At 41.2% G+C, this 21,228-nt stretch overlaps 1 protein-coding gene across 1 annotated transcript in view; it reads left to right on the top strand.

Moving 5' to 3' along the window:
• Positions 1-21,228, top strand: part of EXD3 (exonuclease 3'-5' domain containing 3) — a 392,849-nt gene that overhangs the window by 144,877 nt on the left and 226,744 nt on the right. The window contains exons 11-13 of the mRNA XM_089675029.1: positions 740-778; positions 3,851-4,014; positions 17,530-17,671. Of these exons, the coding sequence (XP_089531155.1) occupies positions 740-778; positions 3,851-4,014; positions 17,530-17,671 (345 nt within the window). The remainder of the gene's footprint in view (positions 1-739; positions 779-3,850; positions 4,015-17,529; positions 17,672-21,228) is intronic.

Consider the following 21,228-nt stretch of genomic DNA (forward strand, 5'->3'; position numbering starts at 1 on the left):
GTGTCAATGTGAGAGGCTCCCACTCTCCTTGTTCGATTTTTAAAGGTATTTGTATGTTATAGAGAGTGTAACTATATTATCTGGAATACGCAAAATTTCCAGGTGGACAAGAACATGAGAGATAGTTCTATTGTAGCATCTAAGACATATAGGAACTTGGGTACTTTCACAGCCCACCAGACCTACTTATAACAAAAATACCACTTTTCTGTGGATTGTCCCTTTGATACAATGTTGTTGGATAAATTTAACCTGCAGATCAGTCCCATGCTATATAATAAATTATAGGAATGTCACCATTTACTTTCCATTCTAGTGATGTCATCAGTACCTAAAAAGGCTATCTTCTTGAAAACCAGAAAATGAGACAGCAGTAAGAGCGCCAAACCAAACAGTGGAAAAGGCTGTTGAATTGACACTCTTACTGCTGTTTTTTTTTTATTCTTATTTGTATTTTGGGTTACCCATATAAGAGGTACCTTGTTTCACGAGAGCAGTCTCACCAAAGTCAGTGGTCTCTATAGATCATGATGTACTTTCTACAATACTGAAGTAATGAGAACTGAAGTCTCAGCATCTCTTGGATATGCCCTTTGGTTCATGAGAATGCCTGCCTTCCCTGTGCCCTGGTGATCTGTGACGTTACTTTAATTCAAACATGGTACAGCATTATATAAGCATTTATTGTGGTTTATTACCAAAAACATGGCTTCTAAAAAAGTCCAATTTTACTTTCCAGAAAACAATGACCGAGGAGAACTGGAGTGACCATGTCCAGGTAATTCTATCACCCCCCCATCTGTGAGGTAAACATCTTATCAGTGTCAGGCTGTGAGAACGCACAGAGGTCACTGGGGTTGTGTCTGTTTTGTTCTAACATCTGACACAGGGCCTTTAGTTCAGGCATTCCCGGACATTGGCCCTTCAGCTTTAGAGAGAACAGATATGTCAGAAAGCCCGACAGCTGTTGAATTAGTGGGAAATAGACTTATCATTGTGTCTCCAGTGAAAATTGCCTGTATTGCTGTTATATCAATATTATTTGTATTTAAAGGATTTGAGAGTTCTAATCTCTAAATAAAAGTGATATCACCATCTCCTGTATTTACATTATGCTGACATATTACACTTCTCTACAGAGTTCATAGGGCCATTCATATCAAAACCTGCTTGCCTCGGTAGCTTACAATCTAGGCATTCTATTGGACTAATAAATACTATAGGGGGTCATTTATAATGGATAGCAGATATCCCTATCCAAAGGGTTAATCCTTACCGTGGCCTGAATTTTGCAGCCCATTCATAAAGTGCAGGCTGCAGTGTCATGGAGTTCTCTTTGCTTAACGTAGTAGAGAGATATGCTGTGATTGGAGGTGGGCCAGTCACATGACTGTTCCTGTCACCTGACTCTCATCTTACTTTTTTTTTTTCCCCCCTCTTCTTCATTTTTATTGATCTCCACTGGCTTTGTAGTCTTGAAGCCAATATGTAACAATGTATATTTGTCAAACTCACTGCTGTGCTTTATAGACACACAGTGTTCTATTTTTTCTGTTTTAATGAGGCAGTATGGCTGAAGCAACATCATCAGAAAGCAGAAAGTTGAAACACTGCACACCGGAACCCAGCCACTATTTAGAGAGGTAATGGTACAGTTTCAGCTGAACTCCTCCTGGCTATGCACCTCTGATGTCATTTCAGTGATTTAAGCCCTGTAGGCAGGTTGAAATATGTCAGAGGAGCATAGCCAGGAGAAGTTGAGGCTGAAGCCATATCTTTACCTCTCTATATAGTGGCTGGTTTACAGTGTGTGGTATTTCCACCTTCTGTTTTCCGATCTGTTACTAGGCTGGATGAGCTTGTTTGAACTTCAGCACCCAAAATGTGCTTTCGGGGAAGTTTTGCAGTGCTTTGAGTGGCGCTCCAAGTTTTTTGGATGTGGGTTGCAGCAACATCATACTACTGCTTTATGAATTCACCCCCAAGACTAATTGCAGGAAAAGCAGCCAGTTAAATTGACTTTCTTTTGCCTGTTTGGGCTAAATAGCAGTCTAAAGCAGAGAGAGAAAGGCATACATTTTATCTTCCATTTGCATGTCACTTAGTGGACTAATGTCCCTTAGCTCTTTGCAACCTGCGCCACAGTGTCGGGTCACAACATTTACCTTTTTAGGGGTCTGCTGGGGAGTATGAGAACAGTGTGTATTTACGGTCTCTTGTTCCAAATTGAACCTGAAAATGTGTTCTGCATCTGGAAAAGAACAAGTTTTCTTAAAACCAGTATTCATTAATAGGAAAACCAGAGTACCTAAGGGAGACTCCCACACTCAAGCATACTGCATGGTCACATGAAGGACCCTGAAGACAGGGTCCTTGAAAGCATTTGAATGCCTTGCACCATTTAGTTACTGTTCTCTCCACTGCTATATAAACAACAGTTTTGTTTTCAGGGAGTGACAGTGTTGTTCTCCAGGGATAAACCATTTTAAAATATCTGTAAAATTCACAGTTTGTATATTGTACATTCTCTTTTGTATGTAGGGATGAGGTAATAAAACTTAATCTGTAAAAAAGGATTTCTGTTGCTTGTTGAAAGCAGAGACATCCTTTATTTTCTCATTTTAGTGTGCCAAAAAATTTGAAAGTCGGTCACATGTCTTTTTTCCTGAATTGTCTGTACATCAGGCCATGTTGAGCTTGCACTGAATAACGTTAACAAGACAAGAGACTGTGGAGTGACTCGCATATCAATTCTGGTGCTTTTTATGCTGTTATAAATAGATGTATTGCTCAACATAAAATACTGATCCCCAGAGTCAAAACCCCAGGCCTTGCTGTCATGAAACACCTTGTAGTGTGTACTGTATGTGTTTGTGAGCTCGTGTGGGGAATAATTATTGATAATGGGGTGGCAGTTGATAGCGCAGCTTAATTTTCATCTCCTTTACAGGTAAGCCTAAAGGGAACCTGTAATCTACTTCTTTACTTTCAGATATGGATGTCTCCTTGGATTCCTTGATACTAACTTTAATACAACTAAAAATAATATTAAAAAAACAGCCAGTCTATAAATGAAGAGTAATATTACTTACCAGTCTCGCTGCTGGTGACTCTGGTCTTCACTGTCTTGCACAGCTACACCAGCCAAAGAATATTCTACATCCAGCATTATTATGTCTCTGTAGGATCTGATGGTTGGAACCAAACCATGTAGCAGGGAAAGTAGGTATCCAGCAAAGCCGAAATTTGCTTTTTTTTTTTTTGTGGTTTTTTTTTTTTTTAATTTAAATTATACAGTTTTATTAAGGGGTTTGGCACATTAACAATCAAACCGAGAAGTGATCATAAGCATAGAACTGTAACAGCCTTGATACAGTCAATGAAAGTCATTTTGGCAAAAATAAAAAAATTCTGCCAAAAAGTGTAAGTACCTGTAAGAATCCACGGTACAGCCGGACCTGCTAAATGCTGAAGAAACTTCAGCTGTTGATGATCCTCACGAGAGCAAAAATCTGAGTGACAGACAGCTGGACTTGTAAGCATTGTTGCTCTTCTATTAAAGACTGGTTGTTTTTTTGCATTTGTTTATATGGTTTTCCTGCCAAATGTTTATGTGATACATACACTTTTGCTAATCAGTAAGATCACTCTGCTACTTTCAGTTATAATAATACTGCTTTCTGAATCGGCTCACTAATAGACTGGAAGTTTCCCTCGTGGGAAGGTAGACAGCATTAAAACCTGGGGTTCTCATCCCCTCTTCCATCCAAAACATAGAAAAGCATTTCCTGGAGTTCTTCTTTAAATGCAAAATATTTGTTTGACTTGAAACTACCTTTTTTTTTTGCAGAGCATAGTTGTAGATAATGGCTGGCTCCAGGAGCAATGCCTTGCCCTGCTATTCCGCTATTGTGATAGGCAAACAGCTGGATGCTGGGCACTGACGTTTGGACTACCCAAGGAGAAGCTTCCTCGAGATTTAGCAGATCTTCTACAGGACTTTTGTATTCAGAAGTAAGTTACATGCCATCCACACCACTATATCAAAACCATGTTTTGCTAAATGTCAAACCAGCCAGTGGTATAGTAATATATAATATAGGGGCGGTATAGAAACTAAGAATATCTCATTTTAAGTCTAGATTCTAATTTTACAATTTTGTTTCTTAAATTGTTATACAAATGCAGCCTTACTTCTCAGGAATACCCGTGTGTTCTGTTATCTACTTGTGTTCTCTCCCTGTCGTAGCAGAAGTGTCAGCCTAGTGGAGGCTTAGCTGTCTCCTGGCTGAACTCAAGTCTCCTAACTGACACACTGTGCGGAAATTTAAACAGTTACAACTCCAGTACTCTTAAGCTGGCCATACGTGCATCGAAATTCGTCCGGATCCTGTTGAGCTGTCCAAGATTAGATCCATGTATGGGCGGGCTGGTTGTACCCAAGTCGATCCATCGATTGACTTGGGTACACCCAGCCTGTTGGATTTTTCTACATGCAATTACTGCCAGAAGCTATAGCTGTTAGCAGTAATGATTGTGTTCTGCCCACTGGGAAGGCTCTTGTTCCTTCCACCGTTCCATTATAGAAGGAAAGAAAATGTAATCATCTATGGGGCTGCCATACCCTCTCTAGGAGTTCTCTTCCCCTTGAGATGCTTACAGCATGATAGTTTTATGAGTGTCTGCACTGTGCTCAGGCAAGAGGTAGAACAGCAGATCCCTTCTTCTCTGGTAGGAAGAGAATTTAAGTAAATAATCAAAATGACACAACCCCTGGGAGGAAAAATGTCTTTGTTGTAAAAGTGAAAAGTGGAGATTGGGATTACTACAAATGCCTATGGGTGACTGATTCTCTTTAAATTATTTTTGATTTTGTTATTGTTGATGCTACATACCTTATCCACTTGCCCTCCAGAGGGTTTACCCCCCTTCCTGACCAGGCCATTTTTTAAATACAACGCTGCGTTACTTTAACTGACAATTTTGCGGTCATGCAACGCAGTACATTAATTAAATTTGTCATTTTTTCCCCACAAATAGAGCTTTCATTCGATGGTATTTGATCACCTCTGCAGTTTTTATTTTTTGTGCTATAAACAAAAAAAAACAACTATATTTTTTTATTTTTTGCTATAAAACATATCCAATAAAAAAAATTAAAAATAAAATCAAATTTCTTCATAATTTAAGCTAAAATGTATTCTGCTACATGTCTTGGCTAAAAAAAAGTCCCAATACTTGTAAATTAATTGGTTTACGTGAAGGTTATAGCACCTACAAATGGTGGTGTATATATAATGGATTTTTTTTTATGCTAGTAGTGGTGGTGATTAGCGACTTATAGCGAGACTGCGGCGGGCATTCTGACACTGGTTGGGAACTGACTAACTGCCACTGACCAGTGACACTAATACAGTGATCTGTGCTAATAAAAAGCACTGACACTGTACTAATGACGCTGGGCAGGAAGGGGTTAACATCTGGCGCGATCAAAGGGTTAACTGTGTGCTGTGTGTGTTTTACTGTGTGCACTGTGTTGTCTTTTACTAGGGAGACATGCTGTTTTGTATCTCTCTGCTGTGCAAAGAGATACAAAACAGCAAGTCCATGCTGACAGGAGAGAGACCTGTGTTGTTCACACACAGGTTTCTCCCCTGTTAGCTTACCCTGAGGATAGGCTGGTGATTCCCGGGCAGGACCCGGTGATTGACATCTCTAGTCACCAATAGCGGAAATGCAAATCATGTACAGTCAGGTCCATAAATATTGGGACATCGACACAATTCTAACATTTTTGGCTCTCTACACCACCACAATGGATTTGAAATGATACAAACAAGATGTGCTTTAACTGCAGACTGTCAGCTTTAATTTGAAGGTATTTACATCCAAATCAGGTGAACGGTGTAGGAATTACAACAGTTTGCATATGTGCCTCCCACTTGTTAAGGGACCAAAAGTAATGGGACAGAATAATAATCATAAATCAAACTTTCACTTTTTAATACTTGGTTGCCAATCCTTTGCAGTCAATTACAGCCTGAAGTCTGGAACGCATAGACATCACCAGACGCTGGGTTTCATCCCTGGTGATGCTCTGCCAGGCCTCTACTGCAACTGTCTTCAGTTCCTGCTTGTTCTTGGGACATTTTCCCTTCAGTTTTGTCTTCAGCAAGTGAAATGCATGCTCAATTGGATTCAGGTCAGGTGATTGACTTGGCCATTGCATAACATTCTACTTCTTTACCTTAAAAAACTCTTTGGTTGCTTTTGCAGTATGCTTTGGGTCATTGTCCATCTGCACTGTGAAGTGACGTCCAATGAGTTGTGAAGCATTTGGCTGAATATGAGCAGATAATATTCCCGAAACACTTCACAATTCATCCTGCTGCTTTTGTCAACAGTCACATCATCAATAAATACAAGAGAACCAGTTCCATTGGCAGCCATACATGCCCACGCCATGACACTACCACCACCATGCTTCACTGATGAGGTGGTATGCTTAGGATCATGAGCAGTTCCTTTCCTTCTCCATACTCTTCTCTTCCCATCACTCTGGTACAAGTTGATCTTGGTCTCATCTGTCCATAGGATGTTGTTCCAGAACTGTGAAGGCTTACATGTCGTTTGGCAAACTCTAATCTGGCCTTCCTGTTTTTGAGGCTCACCAATGGTTTACATCTTGTGGTGAACCCTCTGTATTCACTCTGGTGAAGTCTTCTCTTGATTGTTGACTTTGACACACATGCACCTACCTCCTGGAGAGTGTTCTTGATCTGGCCAACTGTTGTGAAGGGTGTTTTCTTCACCAGGGAAAGAATTCTTCAGTCATCCACCACAGTTATTTTCCGTGGTCTTCCGGGTCTTTTGGTGTTGCTGAGCTCACCGGTGCTTTCCTTCTTTTTAAGAATGTTCCGAACAGTTGTTTTGGCCACGCCTAATGTTTTTGCTATCTCTCTGATGGGTTTGTTTTGTTTTTTCAGCTTAATGATGGCTTGCTTCACTGATAGTGACAGCTCTTTGGATCTCATCTTGGGAGTTGACAGCAACAGATTCCAGATGCAAATAGCACACTTGAAATGAACTCTGGACCTTTTATCTGCTGATTGTAATTGGGATAATGAGGGAATAACACACACCTGGCCATGGAACAGCTGAGAAGCCAATTGTCCCATTACTTTTGGTCCCTTAACAAGTGAGGGGCACATATGCAAACTGTTGTAATTCCTACACCGTTCACCGGATTTGGATGTAAATACCCTCAAATTAAAGCTGACAGTCTGCAGCTAAAGCACATCTTGTTCGTTTCATTTCAAATCCATTGTGGTGGTGTATAGAGCTAAAAATTTTAGAATTGTGTCAATGTCCCAATATTTATGGACCTGACTGTATATATGCATGATTGTGCGCAGCCCTGCCGCCCTCTAGCAGTACTTTTGCTATAGGGCAGAGGGAAAGTGGGCAATAACCATAATAATCGGATTGTTTAAGACAATAAAGTATAAGCTCCTTAGTCAGAGGGAATGGTATCAATTCTTCTATCTATGTCAGTGGTTCTTAACCTTTTTGGAGGTACTGAACCCCACCAGTTTCATATGCGCATTCATCGAACCCTTCTTAATTGGAAAAATAAAATATGATTTTTAAAATTCAAAACCTAGGTATATATTTATACATAGGTGCACAAAATGAACAAAACCATTAAGAACAAAGAACAAAACCATTAAAACATGATTTTCACACAAAAACAAAATAAAGAATATTTACCGCAAATCAGTGTGACTTCTGCTGTTGTCTTTCAGAGGCCAGTTCAGAAATGCGCGGCATTTCCTTGGCAAGTGCCACTCTCATGTCATTTTCGCAACAAAGTCTGTTCCTTTTCTTCGTCTTTATGTCCAGCATCCTCGAAAAGGATTGCTCGCAAAGATATGTTGTAACAAACGGTATGAAAATTCATCCCCCATAGTAATTCATCCCCCATATAGTAATTCATCCCCCATATAGTAATTCATCCCCCATATAGTAATTCATCCCCCATATAGTAATTCATCCCCCATATAGTAATTCATCCCCCATAGTAATTCATCCCCCCTATAGTAATTCATCCCCCATATAGTAATTCATCCCCCATATAGTAATTCATCCCCCATAGTAATTCATCCCCCATATAGTAATTCATCCCCCATAGTAATACATCCTTCATATAGTAATTCATCCCCCATATAGTAATACATCCCCCATATAGTAATACATCCCCCATATAGTAATTCATCCCCCATATAATAATTCATCCCCCATATAGTAATTCATCCCCCATAGTAATACATCCCCCATATAGTAATACATCCCCCATATAGTAATACATCCCCCATATAGTAATACATCCCCCATATAGTAATTCATCCACCATATAGTAATTCATCCCCCCTATAGTAATTCATTCCCCATATTAATTCATCCCCCATATTAAGTCCCCAAGTCCCCCCTGTGTCAATTCACTTACCTTTGCTCCGCGCGTTCCTCTCGCTGTATTCCCGCCCCGTTCCGGTCTTCAGGGCGGACTGTGAGAGGAGCCTAGCTCCTCTCACGTTCGTCACGCTGCCCCGCCTACACACATCCTGACAGCCAATCACTGGCTATCAGGATGTGAGTGGCAGAGAGACTGGCCAATCATTGCATTTGAGTCCCTGCCGCCCGAGAGGAGGGAGGGGAGCGGGCGCCCGGCACACAAGAGCCGCGGCTTGCCGACCACTGGGCATGTCATCACAAATCATATGAGTCGGGTGTGGGTCACCTCCGCCGAACCCCCGAGACTGACTCACCGAACCCCTGGGGTTCGATCGAACCCAGGTTAAGAACCACTGATCTATGTACTAGGGCAACCTTTGCCTAATGTAATACTGCAACATACAGGGGTAACACAGAAAATGGAAACACTACATGATTTGCAGGTGCGAAAGTGACAACATGTTTCACATTGAAAGTGGAAATTATGTGACATTCTTTTGCTTCTGCTGCATGATGAGGAAACTAGCTAACAGGTGGGAATCCTCACTTTCGTCATTCTCTGCATATGCTGCTAGTAATACGGAGTCATGTCAGAGCTTACGAAGCATTAAAAAGGGCAAATTGCAGTAAAGCATGCTTGTTATACTCACTGTGGAACCTAAGGGGTTAATCCTCTGCATTGTGTAAAAAGGCTGTTTGATCCTGACTTCTCTGCCCCTTCTCTTGTTCTAATGTCCACACTGATAAGACAGACTGAATCCGTAGCCCTCCTGCACATGCTCAGTTTAGTGTGTATTGCTAGATAGGTTCTTATTTTTCTTGGGAGAATGCATGTGAACAGCACTGTCTAGAAGGAGAGTCAGGGGTTTTGCATCTTCCTAGAGCAGAAAGAAAACTCCTGCAAGCTTTAACCAGTGCTTTGCTGAACACTGATAGAAGTCACAAGACTGCTCTAACTACTGATGATAAAAGGTATTTAGCAGTTTTTATTTACTAAAATAATTGCACTTTACGTTGTGTGTACTGTGGGAGACCAGATATAGTGAATGCAGGGTCCTGGGTTTAGTACCACTTTAATATAATATTCAGTCAACAATATGTGAAACTTAAAGGATCAATTTATCCAAAACTGATATTTTAGTTTACATAAAAGTTAAAGCATCTTTCTGTTTAACTTTTTGGTAGATGCTATAGAGTTAAATCCTGTAACATTTTCTCAAGAACTCGCATGATTGTCAGTCTGTTTCTTAGGCAGGCCATAGACGGTGCAAATTTCTTTCCTGCAACCACGGGTTGCAGGAAGGAAATTTGCACAATTCTCCCATCAACACAGAGAGTCCTGACAATGGATACCCTCCTACCGAGCAATTGTCTTCACCCAGCAAGGAAAGGGGAGCCGTCCCTGCTGGGAAAAGACCGTGATTATTGCCAGTGGCTATAGCAGCTGCTAGCGATAGTTGCAGGTAAATCTTGTACCCAAGTTGATCGATCAATCAGCTTGGTACATTCAGCCTGCCAACGCATGGTTCGAATGTTAGCCGGTTCCTGCTGAACCAGCCGAGATTCGATCGTCTATGGCCGGCTTTAGACAATGTGTGACCCCATTTTAAATGTAGTGACCATTTAAAACTTTACCTTTTGCTGCTATAAAAGCAGTCTTGCTATGATTCAACACCCAGTCATATGACTATAGATGAGGCTTTGGTAACATGTCCTCTGCCAATATTGAGAATGGTGGGCAGCTGACATTATCAGACTATTCAAACAGAACTGCCGACTACCCAGCAGTTCTGGAATGTTGGTCCTCCGGCGCTACTGTGCAGAAAAACAGAGCTGCCTTTTGAGCATCTCTCTCCAGCTCAACCCTTCCCCTGAACTTATTTTGCAGAGACGGAACCCAGCATCCTGTGTGCCAAAGAATTCCCAACGCTCAGGTGCCAAGAGTGGCCAGGTCAGGGCGTGCGAGAAAGGCTATTCCCAGGCCCAGAAGCCACAGTGTAAACACGTACCATCACCTCCGCTTGGCACTCAGGGCTGGTCCGGATCTTAACCTGAACGAAGATGCACACCATGGCTAAATAGCTAGCACAAATATTGACTTCCCCAGGCACACACATACACACAAAATGCCCTATGATGTTTGCACAGCAGACCTTAGTGAGCGGGCGGCCCTGAGCTCAGGACAGAGCTGTATCTCTCAAAGCAGCGTGGGAAGATCTGAGTCTGCTGCTCAAGGGATGAGAGAGAGCAATGACAAAGTTTTTTTTTTCCTTTTACAAGTTTACCTGTCTGACTGAGAACTGGCTTTCCACCATTTAACACATTCACTGCCATGCATGAGTTCACAGAGAGAGAGAGAGGAGTCTCTGTGTTCTTGGATTATCTCCAATTCCCACGAGAAACCCTAAGAGACACTTTTCTTCCCGTGTCCTGGGAACATCAGTCTTGACAAGTCTGAAGCCATGCCTGGCTCTGGAACTCAGGTGTAATTCCCATGGCGGAGAGCAGAAGTAGGCATTCTTTTGCTCCCACGAGTTGCTGGGGAACTGCAACTCTTAGACATTAAAATGTGCTGAGATTTGTAGTACCATAAGACCAGGAAGCTACTGCTTGGCCTGTCTTGGTATATAAATAAATGCAATTGGTTTATAAGTCCATTTTTTAATTGTGGGGATCAGTTCTGAGCACTGCAGTGTAGAGCTGGTAGAAACAATTGTATTAATTAATTGTATTAACAATTTTTGCTTAAAGAACATTTGTTCCATTTTCTATTAGGGAATTGGGTCATATCGATGTTTTTTGTTTTTTTTTGTTTTTTTACTTTAGTAATGAAAATAATTGAAGGAGTAGGGTGGAAATTTTTCTCAAACTAATTATTTATGATTAGATCAGTGAATCTGATTTTGTTTGGAAAGTTCCATTCATTCCCAAATGTTAAAAGCCTATGAAGTACTTTCAAATGACAATTGTCAAGTCTCTGATGGCTTTACTGAATGTAACAAGTTTCTTTGTACAAATGCCCATATAAAAATCTACCAGTGTACGGCCAGCCTAAGGAAGACATGGGAGATTTAGAATAGGGGGTTAGGATTGTGGAAAACTGGACTTCTTTTAAAGTAAACATTTTATATTAGATTACCCACGCATATGAAGGTAATGTTTCTGTGTTCAACCAATAACAATGTGGCAGAAATAGTTGGACATTTATAAACTGTCCTTTTTGCTTCACAGGTTGAATGGTCACGCCTCTACATCATTACAGTATACTATAATGATGTGGAGATTGCTAAGAGGACACTGAGAACTGCGAAGGACCCATTCTTCCTGCAGACATTGGTGGACAATTCTTTAGGATTGAAATGGTGTTAAAATGATACTAAACACACAATGTTTACTTTACTTTATCCCTTATCTTTCTTTTTGTGGATGATGGCACTGTAATTATTTTAATAAATAAAAATCTGTTCCCTAATTGATATAAAGCTGTCACAATGCCCAGCTTTTTCCCAGCCTGCTATCAGGGAAACAGTGGCAGAAGGTGCTTCTAGTCCTCTGCTGCTGGTCACATGTTCAAAAAAAAAAAAAAAGACAGTCTTTGGAATACAGAGTAAAAAAATATTTTAAATTGTCATACAAATATTATTATTTTTGGCAATAACATGGTGTGGGATTTTTCCATTCACAGGCTGTTTCACTCCCCCCCCCCCCCCCCCCCAGCCTGTGTCTTAGAATAACAGGGCAGTAAAGACTCCATCAGTCAAGACGTAATATCCCACCCTACTGTGTTTAGCTGGTTAGTAGGCATGGAGGAGGTAAGGATTGGGCTGTCATTTACCACTGTTTATACACACACATGTGCATCTCTATAGTAACATGGGTTGCTCAGATGTGATAGGGAGGAACTGCTCAGCATAGAAACTCACTGAAAACTGAGCATGTGCAGAAGCTGTCAACTATGCTCTGCAAAATCCATAACTTCATTGGGGAAATGGACAGAATGGGGAGATAGAGAACAGCAAGATCTACCATTTTTTTTGCAGAATACAGAAACAATTGAGTACTGACGTGATACTTTTTTTATTTGCACTAACATATAATTTTGAGGACGAGTTTTCGGGGTATGTCCCCTTCTTCAAGGTCTAGGCAGTACTGCCTAGACCTTGAAGAAGGGGACATACCCCAAAAGCTTGTCCTCAAAATTATATGTTAGTGCAAATAAAAAAAGTATCACGTCAGTGCTCAATTGTTTCTGTCGCAAGTGCACTAATACGGCAACAATCACCTTGCAGAATACAGAAAACGAATCCCAGAGTGAGCATGAACAGCATGTAATACATTTATTGATAGTTTTTTTTAGGGTTTTAGGGGTTTTTTTTGGGTTTCGTGACACTTTAAGTGGTGTGGGCAGCAGGAGAGGTAAATGTTTCCTCTCTTTTACAGGTAGAGCTTTATTTAGGAAGTTTAGTATAGTGACAACTAAAACTGTACCCCAAACCAATCTTCTTTTCCTTTACTCAGGCACTAACCTTTTACCATATCATCTTATGTTTAGATTGTTCCTTCACACCTGACTGACATCTAATTATGAGACCATCAACAATTGGCTTGCCTCTTCTAAATTGGATAATCTCTGCAGTTTCTTCTGATGTTATCTGCTTACTTCACATTCTGTTTTTTGATCCATCTGGAACAAATAAACCAGCATGCCCAGTCTATGACTATCCCTAATTAAGTGTCTCTCTTTATCATCCAGTGCTGTATCATGCAGTGTTGTGTTATCTATAACAGCTTTTTATCTTGATCTCATCTGCCACCTCTAATTGTTCACTTGTAGTCAGTTATAGTAATTGCTCCAAATGCATTTGTTCAGCTCCTCAGACAGACACTTTGTTGTGATCCTTCTAAACACAGACAGAAATTCCCAGCACAAACAGAAAGGTGAATGACTAATTTCTGTTAGTGGGCTTTCATGTACAGTGCCTTGAAATTTTCCACATTTTTGTCATGTTACAACCAAAAACGTAAATGTATTTTATTGGGATTTTATGTGATAGACTCCTATACCCTTAACTGAAATCTAGAGGAACTAATTGCCTTCAGAAGTCACCTAATTTGTAAATACTTGTCTACTTGTGTGTAATTTAATCTCAGTATAAATATAGCTGTTCTGTGAAGCCCTGAGAGGTTTGGTAAAGAACATTAGTGAACAAACAGCATCATGAAGGCCAAGGAACACAACATACAGGTCAGGGACAAAGTTGTGGAGAAGTTTAAAGCAAGGTTAGGTTATAAAACAAAATATCCCCAAGCTTTCATCTCATGGAGCACTGTTAAAGCCATCATCCAAAATTGGAAAAAGTATGACACAACTGCAAACCTACAAAGACATGGACATCCACCTAAACTGACAGGCTGGGCAAGGAAAGCATTAATAATAGAAGCAGCCAAGAGGCCCATGGTAACTCTGGAGGAGCTACAGAGATCCACCGCTCAGGAGGGAGAGTCTGTCCACAAGACAACTAAAACTCCACAAATCTGGCCTTTATTGAAGAGTGGCAAGAAGAAAGCCATTGTTGAAAGAAAGCCATAAGAAGTCCCGTTTGCAGTTGCGAGAAGCCATGTGGGGGATACAGCAAACATGTGGAAGAAAGTGCTCTGGTCAGATGTGACCAGGTGGTGACAGCATCAGGTTGTGGGGATGCTTTTCTTCAGCAGGGACAGGGAAGCTGGTCAGAGTTGATGGGAAGATGGATGAAGCCAAATACAGGGCAATTGTAGAAGAAAACCTGTTAGAGTCTGCAAAAGACTTGAGACTGGGATGAAGGATCCCTTTCCAGCAGGACAACGACCCTAAACATACAGCCAGAGCTACAATGGAATGGTTTAGTTCAAAGCAAATTCATGTGTTAGAATGGCCTAGTCAAAGTCCAGACCTAAATCCAATTGAGAATTTGTGGCATAACTTGAAAATTGCTGTTCACAGACGCTCTCCATCCGATCTGACAGAGCTTGAGCTATTTTGCAAAGAAGAATGGGCAAAAATGTCACTCTCTAGATGTGCAAAGCTGGTAGAGACATCCCCAAAAAGACTTGCAGCTGTAGTTGCAGCGACAGGTGGTTCTACAAAGTACTGACACAGAATACAAATGCACGCCACACTTTTCAGATATTTATTTGTAAAAATGTTTAAAACCATTTATCATTTTCCTTCCACTTCACAATTGTGAGCCACTTTGTGTTGGTCTATCACATAAAATCCCAATATAATACATTTATGTTTTTGGTTGTAACATGTGGAAAATTTTAAGGGGTATGAATACATTTTCAAGGCACTGTACCATAGAAGTGATGATGGCTACCAGTGATGAGTGGTTTTTTTTTTTATTTTGGGAGGGTGGGGAAAAAAACTTGGGTTCATGTTATACCCTGAAACAGTGCAAACAAAAACAGTGGCAATCTGAGGCCTTTAGTAACCAGTAATGATCAATAACAGTTCAATTTCTTGAAGTAATGTGAGTTATATATGAATTTATATTGGTTGCTGCACTTGGCACATTTTTTTATGTTTGCCTTAAGATTGCCATACACTGGTAGAATTCTGTTCAAACAGTTACTTTTTAAGACCGTTTGTTCGATTTTCTAATTGTTAGTGGAGTCAAATTGAATTAAATTTTGACAGCAGTGTCAAGAAAATTTGAAGGAGCAGGATGAAAATGTTTTGCTTTCTCAGGGATATCACTCGTCTGTAATGAGTGGATAGGCTGCATTCCCTCTGATGTCACCAGCAGCTAGAGAAATGATAGGCTGCATTCTGTGTGATGTCACCCGCCTCTAATGAATTAATAGGCTGCATTCAGTGATATCAGAATTCTCTAGTAAATAGACTGCATTCTCATTGATGTCACTGGTCTCAAGTAAATGGCCTGTATTCTCAGTGATGTCACTGGTCTCTGAATGGATAGGCTGCATTCTCGGAGATGTAACTGATCTCTAGTGAATGGATAGGCTGCATTCTCGGAGATGTACCGTATATACTCGAGTATAAGCCGAGTTTTTTGTGCTGAAAAACGCCCCCCTCGGCTTATACTCGAGTCAACGTCTGCAGGGGGGGCGCGAGGATCCGTACAGGGGTGGGCAGCGTACAGGGGTGGGCAGAGGGCTGCTGTCTCTTACCTGACTCCGGTCCCAGTCCCACGATGATCCATCCAGGAAGCGCTGCTCCTTCCGTCACTCCGGCCACTCCCTCACTCCTGCCGCTCGGCTCCGCCTCCTCACCGGTGATTGGCCGCCAGAACTGTAGCTCAGGAAAGGTACACAGGCGGCCAATCACGGGCGAGGAGGCGGAGCCGAGCGGACCCGCGAAAATCGAGTGAGGGAGAGGCCGGAGTGAAGAAGGACAGCTGACAGGTAAGTGTGCAGTGCAGAGGTGCTGCTGCAACCACATATGCTGGCTGCAGCAGCACCATACTGCAACAGGGGTCAGCAAGTGTCATTGGTGTCAGTGGGAGGAATAGCGCCGCATCATTGGTGTCACTGATACTAATTATGGGGCATTATTCCTCCCACTGACACCAACGATGGGGCACTATTCCTCCCACTGACACCAATGATGGGGCACTATTCCTCCCACTGACACCAACGATGGGGCACTATTCCTCCTAGTGACACCAATGATGGGGCATTATTCCTCCCACTGACACCAATGATGGGGCACTATTCCTCCCACTGATACTAATGATGGGGCATTATTCCTCCCACTGACACCAACGATGGGGCACTATTCCTCCCAGTGATACCAATGATGGGGCACTATTCCTCCCACTGACACCAATGATGGGGCACTATTCCTCCCACTGACACCAATGATGGGGCACTATTCCTCCCACTGATACCAATGATTCCCACCCTCGGCTTATACTCGAGTCAATAGTTTTCCCCAGTTTTTTGTGGTAAAATTAGGTACCTCGGCTTATATTCAGGTCGGCTTATACTCGAGTATATACGGTAACTGATCTCTAATGAATGGATAGGCTGCATTCTCGGAGATGTAACTGATCTCTAGTGAATGGATAGGCTGCATTCTCGGCTTGGAGAAGTAACTGATCTCTCGTGAATGGATAGGCTGCATTCTAGGAGATGTAACTGATCTCTAATAAATGGATAGGCTGCATTCTCAGTTATTCCATTGCTCTCTACTGAATAGATAGGCTGTATTGTCTCTGATGTCACCGGTCTCTGAGTGGGTAAGCTGCAGTCATAGTGATGTCACTGGTCTCTAGTAAGTGGGTAGGTTGCATTCTTTGTGTTGTTTCAGTATAAACCATATTCAGCCTGGTTTGTGTTCCTGATATAGTTAAAATGTGTGAAAACTGAGCATTGTTTAGTCCCGGTTCACACTGATGTGGTTCGGGAAAATGCATGTAATGCAGAAAGGAATCACATCGCATTCCTGTTCAAATCACATGCGATTCTTTGTAGTGCTATTTGAGCCATTCATTTTGTATGACTCAAATTGCACCACACCCACACATAAGGTGCAGGTACCTTTTTTTTCCCCACACTGGAATTGGATCGCTTGGGTGTTCACACCCATGCAATCTGATTTAGCCATTCACACTGAGTTTTGTGAACCGTTTTTTGTGTGACGTTAACTTGACATAGACACCCGAAGAGGTTTGCATGAATGGAGTGTGATTGTGATGCGGTACTGGAAGCGCACAGGAATCGCTGCAAATCCCGCACCGCATCAGTGTGAACCGCCACTTCATCATATTTTGTTTTAATACTTCTATGATTTATTGATATGAAAGTACTTTGCCTTTAAAAACTGAAGAAAGCCAAATATATTGTTATTCCCTGTAGACTCCTTTTTTCTCTGCACAGTATTTTGTCACGTTTTTGACACATTCCTAATATTTCATGTTATTCATTGACTTCCTCTTCCCTCCTCCCCAGGCTCCCATTTTCCAAAGCTTTTATTAATGATGCACCCCATGCTGGTTCTGTTCTATGTTACAGGCTGTCGGAGGGGGAAAAAAACACTGATGATTCTTCACAAGTGAGGAAGAACCACTTTTACCAGCTTCCGATTCCCAGGAGCAAAGTTCATTTCCTCCAGAGTCACACGGAGCTGACGCTCTGCCGAGACATCGTCCTTCAGGTAATGGGAAGTCTCCCCAGCTCTGGCCATAGTGACAAAAAACAGATTGTGCATCCTTTTCCTCCTCTCTGCTTGTCCTAAATCTTTAACTGCTTTCCATCTGTCCGCCCGCAATGTACTGCGGCCAGGCGGCAGCTGCAGGCAAAGCGACGTACCCGTACTTCACTCTGGCTGTACTAACGCACCCTGTACCATGTGACCAGCTCCAGCCAATCACAGATCACTATCTTGAGCTGTCAAAAACCTGACAGTTCATGAATGAGCTAGGTTCATGACAGCAAGCTTTGCATTGCAGGAGAAATGATCTTTATTTCTCCTGCAAAGCAAAGTGTAGATAAAAATTCTGATAAGTGTTAAAAAAAATATATAAGAATAAAACAAAAAAATGCCATATTGACAATTTAAAAAAAAAAAATGTTAAGGTTTTTTTTTTTTTTAACTACTTGCCAACCGATTCCGTGGGCAAGCAGCAGCGCTTGGCAAGGCGTTGTAATCTTGCGTTGGTTCCTATTTTGGGGTGTAAACACACCTGCCCCCACGATCGGTCCGGGGAGAGAAGAGCGTACACGGCACCGAGTAAAAGCACTACATTTTACACACACATTAGATTAGCACATTTAACCCTTTGATCGCCCCTAATTAACCCTTTGATCGCCCGTCACCCAGCCAGTGCCATTAGTACAGTGTCAGTATATAGAATTTTTCACTGATCACTGCATTCCTGCCACTAGCGACATCCAGATAACGTCAGGGTCAGTAAGCTCCCCACCCAGCCAGGGTCAGCTAGTGTTAGATTGCCCACACACTATCTCACTCACACTATAGGTCGCTAATCACTGCCATTACTAGTATAGTGTTTGTACAGATCAATATAATGATCATGTACAGAACTCTACTAGTGCCTGCTTAGTATAGTGTCCCAAAAAACGCATTGTTAACAGGATCAGCCCTGTTTGCTGCCAGAACTAGCATTTAGCCCTTCCTCTGTTTTTCATGGAAGATTTGTACCAATTGATTGTGGGCTAAGGCAATTTATACGCACAACAATACAAGGCTGCCCACCCAAATTCAGCTCTTGCCAGACAATTTACATGGAAACTTTTCACAGTTTCTGAATTTTAAAACTTTTTTTGGACTTACATTCAACATGGGCATTACAAAAAAGAATAAATTGTGATCATCTTGGTCCACAGACCTGATTCATCATATGCCCATGTTCTCTACTGTTACATATATGCCAAACATGGACCAACAATGTACTGATACGTCGCTGGACTTTGAGTGGTTATACTGGTATGATGCCTGCAGCTACAGGCATCATCCTGGTATCATTTTTTTCAGCTGGCGGTCAGCTTTCATTTAAAAGCAATCCTAGTGGCCAATTAGCTGCTGAATTGTTTTTACAAGCAGCGGGAAGGGATACTCCCCCCCCCCCCCCCCCCTGCTGCCTTCCACCGTTTTCTTGGTATCTCCTGTCCCACAGTGGAATCCAAGAATGCAGCTGGAAGATCTGCTGGCTGACCATAGAGCTAATCAGAGACCAGAATGGCTCAAATCATCTCTATAGTCTAAGAAATCGGAAGCTACAAGCATTTCATCACTTCAGTTTTGCAGGATATAAACAGCACCATTTCTAAATTGGGAAAGCATCTGATCACACCGCTCATGGTGAGATCAGATGATGTAAGGGCAGAGGAGATATCTAGAGTCTAATAGACCCCAGATTTCTCAAAAAAGAATACCTGTCCATGCCTATTGCAGTCAGAGGGGATATTTACATTCCCTTTGATAGCAATAAAATTATTACAAAAAAAAGAAAGGGACAGTGTAAAAATAATAATAATAAAAATAACTAAACTTGCCCCCCTGCATACTCACACCTGCGTGCGCGAGCGTTGACCCCTTGCCGGTATGTAAATAGCGGTTGCACCATGCATGTGAGGTATCACTGCGAACGGCAGATCGGGGCGGGATTCTAGCACTAGACCTAATGTGTAAATATAAATTGGTGATCTGTAAAGGCTTTTAAAGCATCGCCTATCGATAATACCAATTTATGTACCTTGTTGTCATTGCACAGGCATGCAATTTTAAAGCATGTCTTGTTTGGTATCTATTTAATCGGCGTAACATCATCTTATATATGTTATCAAACAATTGGGCAATATATTGTGTTTTTGTGCATTCAAATTATAAAAAGTGTATTTTTCCGATAAGATTTGCGTTTGAAAAATTGCACAAATAATGTGTGATGTAAAAAATTTCAACTCCCACCGTTTTATTCTCTAGGGCCTCTGCTTTAAAAAAAATATATAATGTTTTGGGGTTCAAAGTAATTTTCTAGCAAAAAAAACCCATTTTTTTCATGTGAACAAAAATATTAGCCCTGAACTGCCACGATAGTAGAACCAACCCCTCCAAATGACCCCTTTTTGGAAAGTAGACACTCCAAGATATTTGCTAAGAGGCATGGTGAGTATTTTGCAGATCTCATTTGTTGCCACAAGTATTTGGAAAACAAAGAAAACAAAAATGTATTTTTTCTTTTCTTTTTTTCTTTTTCAAAACCTTGTGACAAACATTATATCTGTAAAATACTCACCGCAATGCTCTTATCAAATTCCTTGGGGTGTCTGCTTTCCAAAAAGGGGTCATTTGGGGAGGTGTTTGTACTATCCTGGCATTTTAGAGCCTCCAAAACTGTGATAGGCAGTGGGGAAATGATATGAGGAAATATGCCCTTTGAAAGCCTGAAGGTGGTCATTGGATTTTGGGGGCCTGTATGTAGCTAAGCTACAAAAAAGTCTCTCACATGTGGTATGGTGGGTGTTATCCCACATATACCCATGGCATGCATGAGCAACATATAATTAAAGTGACAACTTTGTGTAAAAAAAAAAAAATTGTCATTTTCAAAAAATTTCTGGCAAAAAGTAAAATGTTCCATGGACTCAACATGCCTCTCTGCAACATCCTTGGGGTGTCTATTTCCAAAAAGGGGTCATATGGGGGGGTTTGTACTGCCCTGGCACTTTAGCACCTCAAGAAATGTGATTAGGCAGTCAGAAAGTAAAAGCTACTTAAATTCCAATATATATGCCATAGTTTGTAGACACTATAACTTTCACACTAACCAATTAATATACATGTATTGAGATTTTTTTTTTTTTACCAAAGACATGTAGCAGAATACATTTTGGCCTAAATTTATGACTAACTTTGAATTTATTGGGTATTTTTTATAACCAAAATTTAAAGATATAGGGTTTTTTTTTAAATTTTTGGTCTTTTTTTGTTTATAGCGCAAAAAGTAAAAACTGCAGAGGTGATCAAATACCACCAAATGAAAGCTCTATTTGTGTGAAAAAAGGACATAAATTTTGTTTGTGTACAGCACTGCATGACCGTGCAATTATCATGTGAATTAGCGCAGTACCAAACAGCAAAAAATGGCCTGGTCATGAAGGGGGGTAAATCTTCTGGAGGGCAAGTGGTTAATATCTTTGAACAACATGTGAAAAAAGACTATCGTGGCATGAGTAGAGTAAAGAGTTTAC

The sequence above is a fragment of the Staurois parvus genome, unplaced genomic scaffold (assembly GCF_062004578.1).
Source record: "Staurois parvus isolate SC_StPar_1 unplaced genomic scaffold, SC_StPar_1.0 ptg000154l, whole genome shotgun sequence".
NCBI lineage: Eukaryota > Metazoa > Chordata > Amphibia > Anura > Ranidae > Staurois > Staurois parvus.